The following is a 12,500-nucleotide window of genomic DNA, read 5'->3' on the forward strand; positions in this document are numbered from 1 at the left end:
TACAAAGGACTAGCGTGAATTGTCTATACGTTGTTGTATACGATTAATTTGAGGCTTGTGTCTTCCCAACACCGTTATCTAAGTTACATGATGCTTAGCTAGCAAGCTAAAGTTAACGCAGAGAGGGTTAAAGCGGATAGTAAAGAAGGTTCTTTGGTTACCGTAGCAGCTACCTATCAGTTTATCTATAATTAACTAAGATGAGACGTTAGCTGCTAGCAGCTAACAATAACCAACCTCTTCTTTCCAAGAAGTCCTCTGTATCACTCGGGAGTTAACTTTCCTTCTCAATTTATTGCACTGCTGTTTCGCGAGGTGGATTTACATCAGAGGCCGTTGATGCTAATTTTTTTTGAAGGATTCGTTACAGCTCTGCTGTGTTTGACTGTAGGTTTAGGTAATTTAAAGAGTCTGCAGCCATGGGCTCGACAATGTCAAATCCCGCTCCCACGGTCAAAGCTGAGGCTGTTATGGTGGCTCCAAATATCGGGCTGTCCCCACCTCAAGGCTGCCCCATGCATCGAGAGCCCCAACAAAGTGAGTCGCATTTTGGATTTTTTTTTTAGAAATTGTGTTTCCTTCAAATAGTGTCCTCTTTAGCATCTTTAACATCCTGTTCTGTCTTTTCATTCAGCTTCTCCATCGCCACCTGTCTCTCCTCCATCGGAGTGTCCTATGCACCAATCAGCTCCTGCTGCGGCTGCAGCCCCGGGACCAGTCCATCAGGACCGGGCATATGAGTTTGTGGAGTGTCCTATGAGAGCAGGTGCTCAAGGACTAGGACCCAAAGGTGACATTGACCCAACAAATATGGTAAGTATATGTAAATAGTCAGCATCAGCTTCAGCAAAGGGTTGTGGATTCTGATAAGAATGAGACATGGTCGTATGGGAGTTTTGCCTTGAACACAATGGGTTAAATTCCTAAGGGGGTGTGTGCAGCCAAACTGCTTTTACACTGACAACTAGAGAGACTGCAATGTCAATACACCTGTACGGAGGTAGCCTTACTGAATTATAGACATCAGAATGTGCTTTGTTCACGTATAATGTTAGTCATGGGAGCTCTCAGTCTAAGAGTTTGGAACCATTTGAGTGTATCGTGAGAGTTTGAGTGTGTGTTTGCTCCGTCCAGATGCCACCTCCTAATCAAGTCCCAGCCCCTGACCAGCCCTTCTCACTTGACCTGGGCAGACAGGAGTCAAAAATCCCCCGCGCAGGAACAGAGAAAAACTGGGTGTATCCCTCCGAGCAGATGTTCTGGAATGCCATGCTGAGGAAGGGGTAGGTGTGGTTAGTGACAATTAGTCCACAAGTGCTGTAGTTAACTTCCCTCCATGTCAATAGAAGCCCATGATGGTCTCTCGTGTTGATCTCGTGTCGATTTTGACATATTCTTGTTTTACTGAATATTAATGTCCATTGTTAAGAGATTATGTAGGCTTCACTGGTTCATATGTTGTTTTTGCTGGGGAAAGAGAAGGCTTATGTTATGTTTTTCTCCCTAGCTGGCGCTGGAAAGAGGATGAGCTCGCTCCTGACGACATGAGCAACATCATCAGAATCCACAACCGGAACAACGAGCAGGCCTGGGAGGAGATCCTGAAGTGGGAGGCCCTCCATGCGGAGTGAGTATCCCTACACTAGCACCCATACCATGTCTGCTAACATTCGCTAGCCACATTAACCTAGCCTCATTATCTTATCCCAACTCCCCCATTCCTTAAATAAAGTATCTATTTATCTATCTATCTATCTATCTTGATTATGTACTGTACATTGGCTGGTATTGTCCTCCGTTTTAAGTCTCTGGTCCTGTTATCTATCTATCTTGATTATGTACGTTGGCTGATATTGTCCTCCGTTCTAAATCTCTGGTCCTGTAGCTATCTATCTTGATTAAGTATGTTGGCTCGCAATGTCTTCCCCGTTCTAAGTCTCTGTTCCTGTTATTGCAGAGAGTGTCCGTGTGGGCCATCCCTCAAGCGTTTTGGCGGGAAGGCAAAGGAGTTCTCACCTCGGGCTAGACTACGGCACTGGATGGGGTAAGCATTGGCAGGGAGATGTTTGTGAGGGTGACTGCTTTCCAGACGAACGTCAACATGTCAAGCTTGGATGAACATAGCGCAGTGATCTTAAAGCTTGCCGCAGGCAAAAAGTTAGAATGAAAAAACTGCCGCCTCTTTGGCCCCAATCACTCACAAGATGTGTGACCTGGCTGTAGGTTTGAAAACAAGCCAATTGATTAGCGGGTTTGAGGAGGGGTGAGGCACTTCACCCCTTGCCTTCACTCCCTACACTACCATCAGGAATTTCAGTCATCATTTCTCTCAGACTTAGTTAATGGCTGTGCAACCATGTGGTTGTGATAACTTTGTATTCCACGCTTTGTATTCCTTTTTTTTGTTAAAATTATGTAGCTGGTGCTAAACTGGTTTTAAACATAAACATTCAAATGTTTTTAGAATGACAGTTTAGAGCACATTGTAAAGGGTTGGGTTGAAAGGATGCAATTTTACCCATGAGCTTGAAGTTGTGAAGTGTGTGAAGAGAAGACCTGTTCCTTTATCATTACGGGGGAAGAGTGTGAAAACGCTAAACAGTTCATGTGATAGAGAGGCTTTTGAAAGTGTTTTCTTAGTGGCTATGAAAAAACACAGTGGTTGAAGTACTAAAACTGTATACATTTTTTAATGTGCTTGTTGCTCTCTCCCGCTTACAGGTACGAGTTGCCATTCGACAGACATGACTGGATTGTAGACCGCTGTGGAAAGGAGGTGCGATATGTGATTGACTATTATGACGGCGATGTGGACAAAGATACCTACCAGTTCTCCATCCTGGACGTGCGTCCGGCCTTCGACTCGATGGGCGCCGTGTGGGATAGGGTGAGGGTGGCATGGTGGCGTTGGACATCGTGAAATGGAACGCGCGAAACCGATAAACACAAATACACACCAACAACAAAAAAAAACTTTGACTTGCATAATATGTGCTCTGACAATGACAGCGGTTATCTCATCTCAGTTTTAAGACATTTACCTGATAGATTCTTATCAGATTTGTGAATTATTAGTGCTCTAGGTAGAATAATCTCTGGCCTTTTTCGCTGCAAAAAGAGCTTGATTGTACATTTTCCAGAGAGAAAAAAACCCAACAACCTCTGTTGCTGAAGTTGACTTTTATCAGATTTATGATTCCTTGCATTCTGTGTATAATTCTATCTTCCAAGAACGCCTGTGAAACACCATTTCATATTTCGATGTGCAGTCGTCACTCACTGTACAAATCTTTTTTAACAGCTTGTTTGAGTGATACTTTGAGCTATTAGAGTTGTGGTGTAATTCGAACGTAATAAGAAGTGATGAGAGGTCTTGCTTTTTGGACAGGGTGACTCTTATCTGGCAGAGTTTATTATCAAAGTAGAGCTTTTCAAACGCACAGTGAGGTTTTACTGATTGTGAGGTTTGCGTGAGAGTTACCTGATCTTGTCCCGAGTAAGGCGGTGTTTTCATGAAGCAGCAGCTGAAAATGTCCACCATACTGCACTCCCGGTTGGTAATCATATAGCTTGTGTTGGCGGCATGGAGCAAGACATAAAGCAGGACTTCTATTCAATGCACAGTAGACTCAAAGTGCTGTTGTGCTGTAAGTAGAGGTCTGAAGAGCTTTAATTACTGAATGACGATGGTGGGGCGGGAGGGTGGGGGCGGTATCTAAGAGAAGGTATTGTATGTCTATAGCTAATTACATGGCTCAAATCTTCCAACATACTGGTGGTTGTGATCATTTCTTTTCTCTCAAAAAGGGAATCTGTTCCGTTATCAGTTTTGACTGTATTCTTTGCTGTTGTGGTTGGCCAGTAATATAGCCCCATCTGCTTAGTGCAAAAGCAACATTTTGTAATATCACTCTTACACAATCTTATTTATTATCTGTTTTTTCTTTCGATTGGTTTCTTGATGCTTCCATAACTGTGAAAGAAAATGTCACCCAAACGGTTTTTATCTCTTACTACCAAACTAATAAAACACAGACCCTCAAAGTAGCTGGCTCTTCATGTGTGTCTGATTATTAGGTCAAAGTTGTGTGACCTTTTTGATTTTGTCATTATTGTTATTATTATTGTTTGCTACTGTGCTTCCCCCACAGTTGCGGAGTATTTGTATTTTACATAACTGGCCTACAGTACATCCCACGGATGGCTTGCTGCACCTTTTCAGCACGTTTTGGCTGGGAAAGTGCACCTTCCTATTTCAAGTGAGTTTAGCATTAAAATGACTTTGAAGCTTAGCTTACATTAAGATGAAAAACTAGCATTGGATGCCTTGTTGTAACTGGAAATGTCGGGTGTCGGATATTTCCACAGTTCGGTGAATGTCCCAAGCTTGGCCATTGACCGTCACGAGGTCTAACTCTCGAGCTGGCCTGTTGCATAGTAATATTCAGATGTTTTTTTAAATAAATGGTCCCTGCTGTCCAACATGCAAATCGGCCAACCACAGACTGTTTCATATGGCCTTCATTCGGTTATTTGAGTGGAAAATGGACATTTTGTAGTAATGGACTTTTGAAGAAATTACATTGTGCACATCAAGTAAGAAATGTCATTTGAGCAAGCAGTCAAACAGTCTTCCTTAAGACTGAGACTGACGCATCAGTACTTAATAGCAACATAAACTATCCTCGTTAATGTTTCAAATGGACTGACAACTTCCATCAGAAATCTCTGTGTAGGTAAAGTGTTGTCTCAGATAAATAGTGATTACAAATTGTAAAGGATGCCACAATGTACTGTACCTTTCCACCAGCAGTAAACTCTAAAATTGGTCTGTTAAGTAACACTAGTAAAATTAGCTGATGTAACGTGCACACATTTCCTACAGTTCTGTGAAAAGCCACGGGGTGTCAGTGTAAACATGGAACTGAGTAATGTGATTTTTGGCATTTAAATTAAGAACCACAAACGGGATGAGAGATTGAATTTAAAACATGTAAAAAATATGACCGCTCGTTAGGTCATCAGTAGTTGCACTTACCTTTTATTATCAATTGGTGTTAGCCTGTAAATCTTAAATAGATAAATCTGAAACCACCTACACCACCAACCATCTCATTCCTATGACTTCAGCCTTTATAAGTGCAATTATGGATCAATGATGTTACCATTCAAACTGTACACACCCTTTCACAGCTATTAACAAACAGCAATCCACAACACTTTCAAGGTGAATTGATCATGAATGTATTGCTTTATTGAGGCAAATGGCTTTACAAGGTCAGTTTTTATAATTAAGACGAAAAACAACCAAAAACAAACAAGAAGTTCAACAAATAAATAGAACCAGTGCTCACAAATAACTGTGCTGGCCTTCCATCAGGTAAACGGTCCTTCCCCCCAGGAGTAAGACTACTGAGGCCTCAACACTTTGGTTAACGGGTTTAAACATCCTAGAGATCACATCACAAGGAGTTACCCATGGTCAACAAAGACTTAAAGAAAACATAACATTATATATAAACAAAACCTCTTCTGTACATGTATACAGTATTGTCTTGCAAAGGCTCAATGAAACTAACCCTATATGCCACCGAATAAAATGAAAAAAAATATATAAATAAGTGACATCTCCCCTTCAAATGCACTTTTACTGCTTTGCATGTTTTTCAGTGAACGAACATAAACTTGACGATGTGTGTAAGAAGAATATTGTGTCACATTTTCTGGACGTGAAGTTATAGGTCAAGTGTCTAAATCCACCCGATGCAATATATTGGCTGAGATTACTCATTCATGCATTCCCACACAATTACATTTAATCCACTTTAAACAAAAAAAGAAAAGAATTTCCTTGGTTTATGAAAATTCTGACTATTCTACAAAACACTGCAAATCTAAAGGTATAAAATTAAGATGAAAGCACTGCCGAGGAATGAACATGCCCTTGTTTTTACTACATTGGAAACTACACATATGTATAGTTCATTGCATCTAGATATATATAATCATATTACTAAAGTCTATTTGGCATGATTTACAGTGCTCAAGTCCCTGTACAGTATGCAAGCAAACTAATATCTGGCAATGCTGCTGGGCATGCAATGTGTGACAAAATGTTCATTTACATCAACGTGTTTTCTTATTAAACAGTTTGGCTTGTTTAGAGTCTGAATGTTTCACATAAAAACAAACAACCATTTGGTAAAATCATGCTAAGACATAGGCTATGCTGGTAGGGCTGGTAAGTAAATTGTTTAACATTTCTCCTGTATAATTTCCTCTTTTAATTTCCCTGACCTGTATTTTATCACATTTTGATAGGACAAATAAACAGAGGCATAGAAATCATACAAAAAGACAGTGGGAGCTACTTGCACACATGAACACTGAACAAACTGTAACAAAATAGTAATGTGCTGTATAAAAATAATGTTTGAAAATAAGGCAACCAGAAAAAAAATCATTTGAAAACCATGGAGGCATAAATGCTGACTGAAGTTGTGCAGACGTAATTAAAAGACAATTAACAGGGGTGAAAGGTGTGGGTATTAATTCAAGTACAGTTTCGCTGGATTGTTCCATTGTAAAACAAAAAAGCCTCCCAATATTTATTTTTCATTGTTATTAAATACTCTTCATTTTGTAAAATACAAGTTTCAAACATTAGTGGACACCCCCACCTGTTTGCTGGATGTCACATGTGCATATAGAATATGTACTCTACAATAAAATGTTCCAATCGGACACATTCTCAACTGATCATATAAGGAATATAATGGTATTGTGAACTCTTCCCTTAAATATACTGTTTATCTACAAATACATCACAAACACCTTTGTAATCCATATATCATTTCCTTTTGAAATAATAAATATGTAGGTACTATAATTGACATGCGACTCCAGTGTATAACTGGTTTAAATAAATTATGTGTATGATGCAGACATAGTTCTTCACACTGATCATTAAAACATGAACCAAACGCTCTCACAGTAGCCCAAAGGGCACATTCACTATAGACTAACTCTCAGTTTAGTCTTTTTTCATAGTCTATATATCCCTTGTAACCTTCCACCAATTTATCTTTTAAGAATTCAAGCTGATTGGAGTACATGTATAGGACATAAAGTTGAATTTCAAACACCTAGTTTCCCCACCTCTGACCAATGTCACCGAACCTTTTCTCAAGAATGCAATTCAAGGGACAACATTGCAGCATGCAACTACTGACAGTACAGAGAAAGCATTAATGATATTGCACCACTGTGACATATCATCAGATTCCGTACAGGGTATGGTTTTCATGTGTTTCAAGACCGGTCCCAAATCTCTTGGGGGAGTGAATCATTCAAGGAATATATTCCTCTATAGGCCTTACAATCCTTTATTTTTACATCCTAAATTACTTGGTGAGCAATATGGCATATCCACTTTAAGTACCTGCAAAAGTGCACTTTCCAACCAAACAAAACAAACAAAAACAAACGAAATCAGAGAAACTGGCGAGACTAGAATTTCAACCTTTTCTCTCGGCTCTGGGAAATCATACCGTCGGTGGCTGATGAATGATTTCCTGAAAGTTTGTGGCCCAGCTGTGCCAGAGACAGCTGGGTAGACCTTTTCTGAATCTTCCTAAGTAACCCCAACAAAAACATCAAAGGGACCAGTGTTCTCTGAGGCGTTGCATTCCCCTGGGTTTAGCTTTTCTCGGAGACCTGGCATTGGTTTCCTAACTTCTTCTCTATTATCGTATACTGGGGTGGGGAAATATGCGGGGGAATAACATTGTTCGGGCGCGTTAAAAAAATCGTCTGAGAATCGATTCCCTCTTATGTTCCAATAATTTTTAGGCAACCATAACATGAATACAAAACGGTGGATACAGATGTGCACACACAACTTCATTTCATAAAGTAAACAACACTCCGTTGTCACAGGAGTCTCTAGAGTGTAATGTCTAACGCTGTGTGGCCTTTTTAGTGCGAGTCATCAGGAAACGGAAAAGGTCAAGGTCAAGGTCGTCACGAGCCATTTCGAAATGCACTGAAAGAAAACAACAACAACAATAACAACAACAAAACAAAAGGACTTGGCCATGCACTGAGAGTATTGCTGACAGGGGGCTGAGAGAATTCGTTTGGAAGGGGGCTCTCAGAGGTCGAGAGCCTTCACATGTGAGTGCCAGAATGCAGTTTTCAACCTGACTGCAGTAAAAAGAGGAGTCCATGCCAACGAGGCCAGACCAGAAGAGACCAGTCCCCCTCAAAAAAAAAAAAAAAAAACATGTTGTGCATTGAGAAGAGTACAGAATCTCTTCTCAGTCCTTCCATCCAAAAGAGAACAGAGGGGACGTACTTAAAAAGCGAAGTTCCAACGTCTTCAGTCGGCCTTGCCGTTCTCCTGGAGCGGCGGCGGCGGCTTGGGCCTGTGGCGCGAGCGCATCACCCTGTAACAGCCGCGCGCGATCTTGTGCATCCACATGATGTTCATGATGTCCAGGCAGAAGCTGGAGAAGATCCAGGCCCCGCGTCCGCCCAGGGGGACGCGGTAGAAGGCCTCGGTGCCGTAGACCGAGTACATGCGGCTGTAGTAGACAGGCATGACGGCGATCCGCACCAGGAAGAAGATGGCCGCCATCATCATCCCGTTGGCGATGTTGGGCCTTGAGGATTTGGGGTAACCTAACACTTCAAAGAACCAGCTGAAAAAACACACAAGGTGAGGAGAGGAGGAGAGGTTGGCATGAGTGGCAGCTGCGGAGACAGCTGGTCACGTACAGTTTTCAGCTCTGGTGTTCATGGCCCAAACAGGCCCATGCTGTAATATCACACAAAGTAGGAGAAAAAGGAATCTGCATAGCTCACATGCACTAACAAGCAAACATGAGTAGGCTAAATTAGGAGAACTGAGCATCTACAACCATTTTTACAGTATGGGAGCATTGGAGGCTTCTTCAGATAAGTCAGTAAGTTTGGATCTGGCATGCAAGATGGTGTCTCTGTTTGTGATATGTGTAGCTAGTCTGACATGTTATTCACAGTCTGACACGGAGTGATGCTCTTGCCCTTGGGTCACCCTGTCTGTGAGTACCTACCGCTGGTTAACACATGGGGTTGAAAATTCTGCAAGCAGACGGAAGTTAGCAAAATAAGGCAACATTCCTTGGCCCTGGAAGAAACAAAGTGAGGAAGAGACAGTGATACAGGACAGAATCACGTTAGACAGCTTCTTCATATTAACGTAGAAATGTCCATCAAGTGCACTGGATGACACATGTATTTCACAAAAGGTGGTCCAGAGGTCTCCCACACAGAGGCTCTATTCTCCACTGGGCTTCTATGGCAGGACTGCCATTAAAATGAGGGATGGATCTCCCAAAAAGTCTGCTCTAATTTTGAGCAGCGTTGGAATGTAGGGCTAATGGTGCCGATTAAAACTGAACTGAAAGATACTTAAGTCTCAGGAGACTTCACTTCAGAGGCAAGACTTCCTTAAGGCGTATTCACCCACATTTAAGCTGGGATCTGACTCCTTTTTTTTTTAGCTTTTGTGTTCTATTAATAGAACTATGGAATATCTCTTGTCAGGAAGAGAAATGTTTTTTTCTTTTTTAAAAAAAAAACAGAAATGAGGCTTAGATATTTCCAAATTATTTGATAGAGTGAACAAACATTGTAATGACTGCACCTTTGCAAAAGAATGGCTTCTGCCATTAGGTCTGCACCAGTACAATGCACTGAATGCTGAATACTGAATTTAGCTCATCATGACTGCTATGAAGTGTTTCAGGAGATTCCCAAGCCAAAAACGAGTCATCATTTTGTTGAACAGAGCTTTCCAATAATGAGTTATCATTATATTGAAAAGAGGTAGGTCAGACAGTGTATTCCTGTCACTGGCATTCTCTCTTCTCTTGTTATTATACTTTGGACTGAATTGAATGTAAACAAGTGAGTCATTGATATGGTTTGAAATTAACAGGTGCTCATTTGAAATGGCCTCCCCGAAAGAGTGAGCCATGCTGCCATCAATACATAGCCAACAGATAAAACGCTATGCCACCGAAACAAGACCACTTGCAGGTGTTACGCTTTCAAGGAGAGCCATCAATCAATAGAGCCATGCAGGTGGGAAAATAGTGATGAAAACATAAAAAGGTACCTAGTCTTTAGACATACAATGACTTTCTAAAAATAACCTTGAGTGGAGCTTTTGAGGTTTATATGTAATCTAATTCCATTCAAACTTAAAATAAAAGCTCTTAAGACTCTGCAGACCAAGACAAAGAAATGAAAACAGTACTTTATGAACACTTGATGTTCAAGTCACCATTCACATTTTCAACTTACCTTGCAGTCTGAAATAAAAGGCAGTGGGTTAGCACATACTTACTCAGCTGAAGGGCACAGAAAAAAAATGACTGCAGTTTCACCAGAGAGCAGGTCAAATGAAATATCCAGCATGTGCATGCTAGTACCGCTAGGTACTGGTAAGTCCATACTGTGACTGGGCTACATTCTCTGCTTAGAGCTCGTCAACAGCAACAACAGCAGACAAGACAGGAAGGACCTCAAGTCTAGATCAGTCAAGTCTGGCTTCTCTATTGTTTATTGTTTGTTCCCCACCCCCACCCCCTCCCATCAAATGAAGCTAAACATATCATTCTGGTAGTTTTTGCATGAAGGGATTTGATTTGATTTTTTTTGTTTGTTTGTTTCAGGTCAGAGGTGGGCAGCGTTATTTTCCAAAAAGGAGACCATGTTAGGTGAGCACAGAAAGCACGGACAGACAAGACAGAAGATTCTCAGGAAACACAAGTGCAGATACACTCAAAAGAAAAGGACAAAAAAAAGGTAAAGAGAGAAAAGAAAGAAGGTAACGACACTGACGACTAGTTACTTGTTATTATTGTGCGTTGACTGACATGCATCACTCAAACGACCCCACTGCACACAGAGCTCGGACAAAATAGTGAGAGTGCGACAGAAGGACGAACAACCAAAGTCGCTGGCAGTAACCCAGCGTTTGGGTTACAGAGGCTACAGGTAAACTTTCTGACACAAAGGTCATGTTACGTACAACACCGATCATCACGACAAGCAACGTTACAGCAGGCTAGCTAAAGTTTGTGTTTGTTTTTGTGACCTTAAACACAGATGCTACTGTATGTTCTGTGATAGCCAATGTCATCCTAAATGAGACTATTGTGTACTCTAGGGCAGGGTTGGCAAGTTGACTGTTTATGTCATCCACTTGAGCTATTTATGTAGATGAATGTCTCATTCGGGGCAAAGATTAACTATAAAAGAATGTGGGGTGATGTTCTTCTCCCTATCACAACAGGAGTTATAATCAGTGTTAAAAAGGGACTGATAAAACGGACCGATAAAAGAAGTGCTTTCCTCTAGTTTAATCTATTTGTATAAAACTGCATACTTTTACAAACATTGAGAGTAACTGAGCCAGATCTCTCTAAAGGTGATGAGCAGGTGGCAAGTTAAAGCTGAATTTAAAATAAAAATGTATATATTTACCTAGTATTATGACCTACCTATACTATCGCAAAACAAACTACACCAAACACATGCAACGGGTACAACACACTGGTGAAGACGATTTGCAAAACAACATATTTTTTTTGCAAGGTACAAAAATGACACAACATGAGAGACCTCTAGATTGCTGTTTCTGTCGATAATGTCGTCATTGCTAAAAAGGGTTGTTGTTTTTCCATGGAAGATGTCAATGCCAATCCAAATCAGACTTCATCAGTAAACATTCCTTTTTTTTTTTGTGGACCAACTTTGGCCATGGTGGGACCAAAGTGCAGCAGTCATGTAATGTTCCAGTGACAGTATGGTCTACAGCCCATCCACTTGAAAAAGTGCGTTCAGGAGGTTACGAAATGGGGGGAGGGGGAGAAAAAAAACATTGGTGGAAACAAAAGAAGCGCCGAATCTTCTAGTTGAGATGCTAGGCCACATTTAAACTAAAGGACTCTCTGCTTTTAACTGTACTAACTTAAGATTTATTTTTCCCTTCAAATTCTGTAAAGTGTGTATATGGACAACCACTGTGCCGCTGATTTGAGCACCACCCAAAATAAGCAAAGCTATTTTAAGGCTGCCGATTTGTGCTATAAATAAACTGCGTAGAAGTGTTTGGTTAATTTATGCTCTAGATTTCTTGTCTTGAGTGCTTACTCAACGTAAGTGGAGTTACATGATTGCCTTACTAAACTGCATTCTTATTTCAATGGCTCAGCAAAAGGCCTTTGCAAATAAAAACTATTGATTGTGCTTAGACTTGTCTATCTGTGGGGTTCAGATGTCTGTACTCTCCAAATCCAAAAGATAGACTGCACAACACAGTTGTATGTATTAATGGAATATTCTGAACCAAATGCACTGAAAAAAAATAGAGAAGCGCTTGAAAGGAAGGACTCCAAAACAACGTAAGAAAGTTAGAAAAAAAAAGAAATGTAGAGAAAAAAGAGGTC

The 12,500-nt window shown here is 40.8% G+C and overlaps 2 protein-coding genes across 3 annotated transcripts in view; one reads left to right on the top strand and one right to left on the bottom strand.

Annotated features, from left to right (window-relative positions):
* Nucleotides 1–4,047, top strand: part of LOC134066052 (holocytochrome c-type synthase) — a 4,431-nt gene extending 384 nt beyond the window's left edge. Inside the window, exons 2-7 of the mRNA XM_062521222.1 lie at nt 392–537; nt 635–813; nt 1,135–1,283; nt 1,508–1,627; nt 1,958–2,044; nt 2,722–4,047. Of these exons, the coding sequence (XP_062377206.1) occupies nt 420–537; nt 635–813; nt 1,135–1,283; nt 1,508–1,627; nt 1,958–2,044; nt 2,722–2,920 (852 nt within the window). The 5' untranslated portion in view covers nt 392–419 and the 3' untranslated portion in view covers nt 2,921–4,047. The remainder of the gene's footprint in view (nt 1–391; nt 538–634; nt 814–1,134; nt 1,284–1,507; nt 1,628–1,957; nt 2,045–2,721) is intronic.
* Nucleotides 4,048–5,220: 1,173 nt separating this feature from the next.
* tlcd4a (TLC domain containing 4a) overlaps nt 5,221–12,500 on the bottom strand; it is an 18,988-nt gene continuing 11,708 nt past the window's right edge. For both annotated transcript variants that reach the window (XM_062521820.1, XM_062521821.1), the window contains exons 6-7: nt 9,096–9,169; nt 5,221–8,702 (exon numbers count right to left, since the gene is read on the bottom strand). In XM_062521820.1, coding sequence (XP_062377804.1) covers nt 8,381–8,702; nt 9,096–9,169 — 396 coding nt within the window. In that variant the 3' untranslated portion in view covers nt 5,221–8,380. The remainder of the gene's footprint in view (nt 8,703–9,095; nt 9,170–12,500) is intronic.

This window comes from Sardina pilchardus, chromosome 19 (assembly GCF_963854185.1).
Source record: "Sardina pilchardus chromosome 19, fSarPil1.1, whole genome shotgun sequence".
NCBI classification, from domain to species: Eukaryota; Metazoa; Chordata; class Actinopteri; order Clupeiformes; family Clupeidae; genus Sardina; species Sardina pilchardus.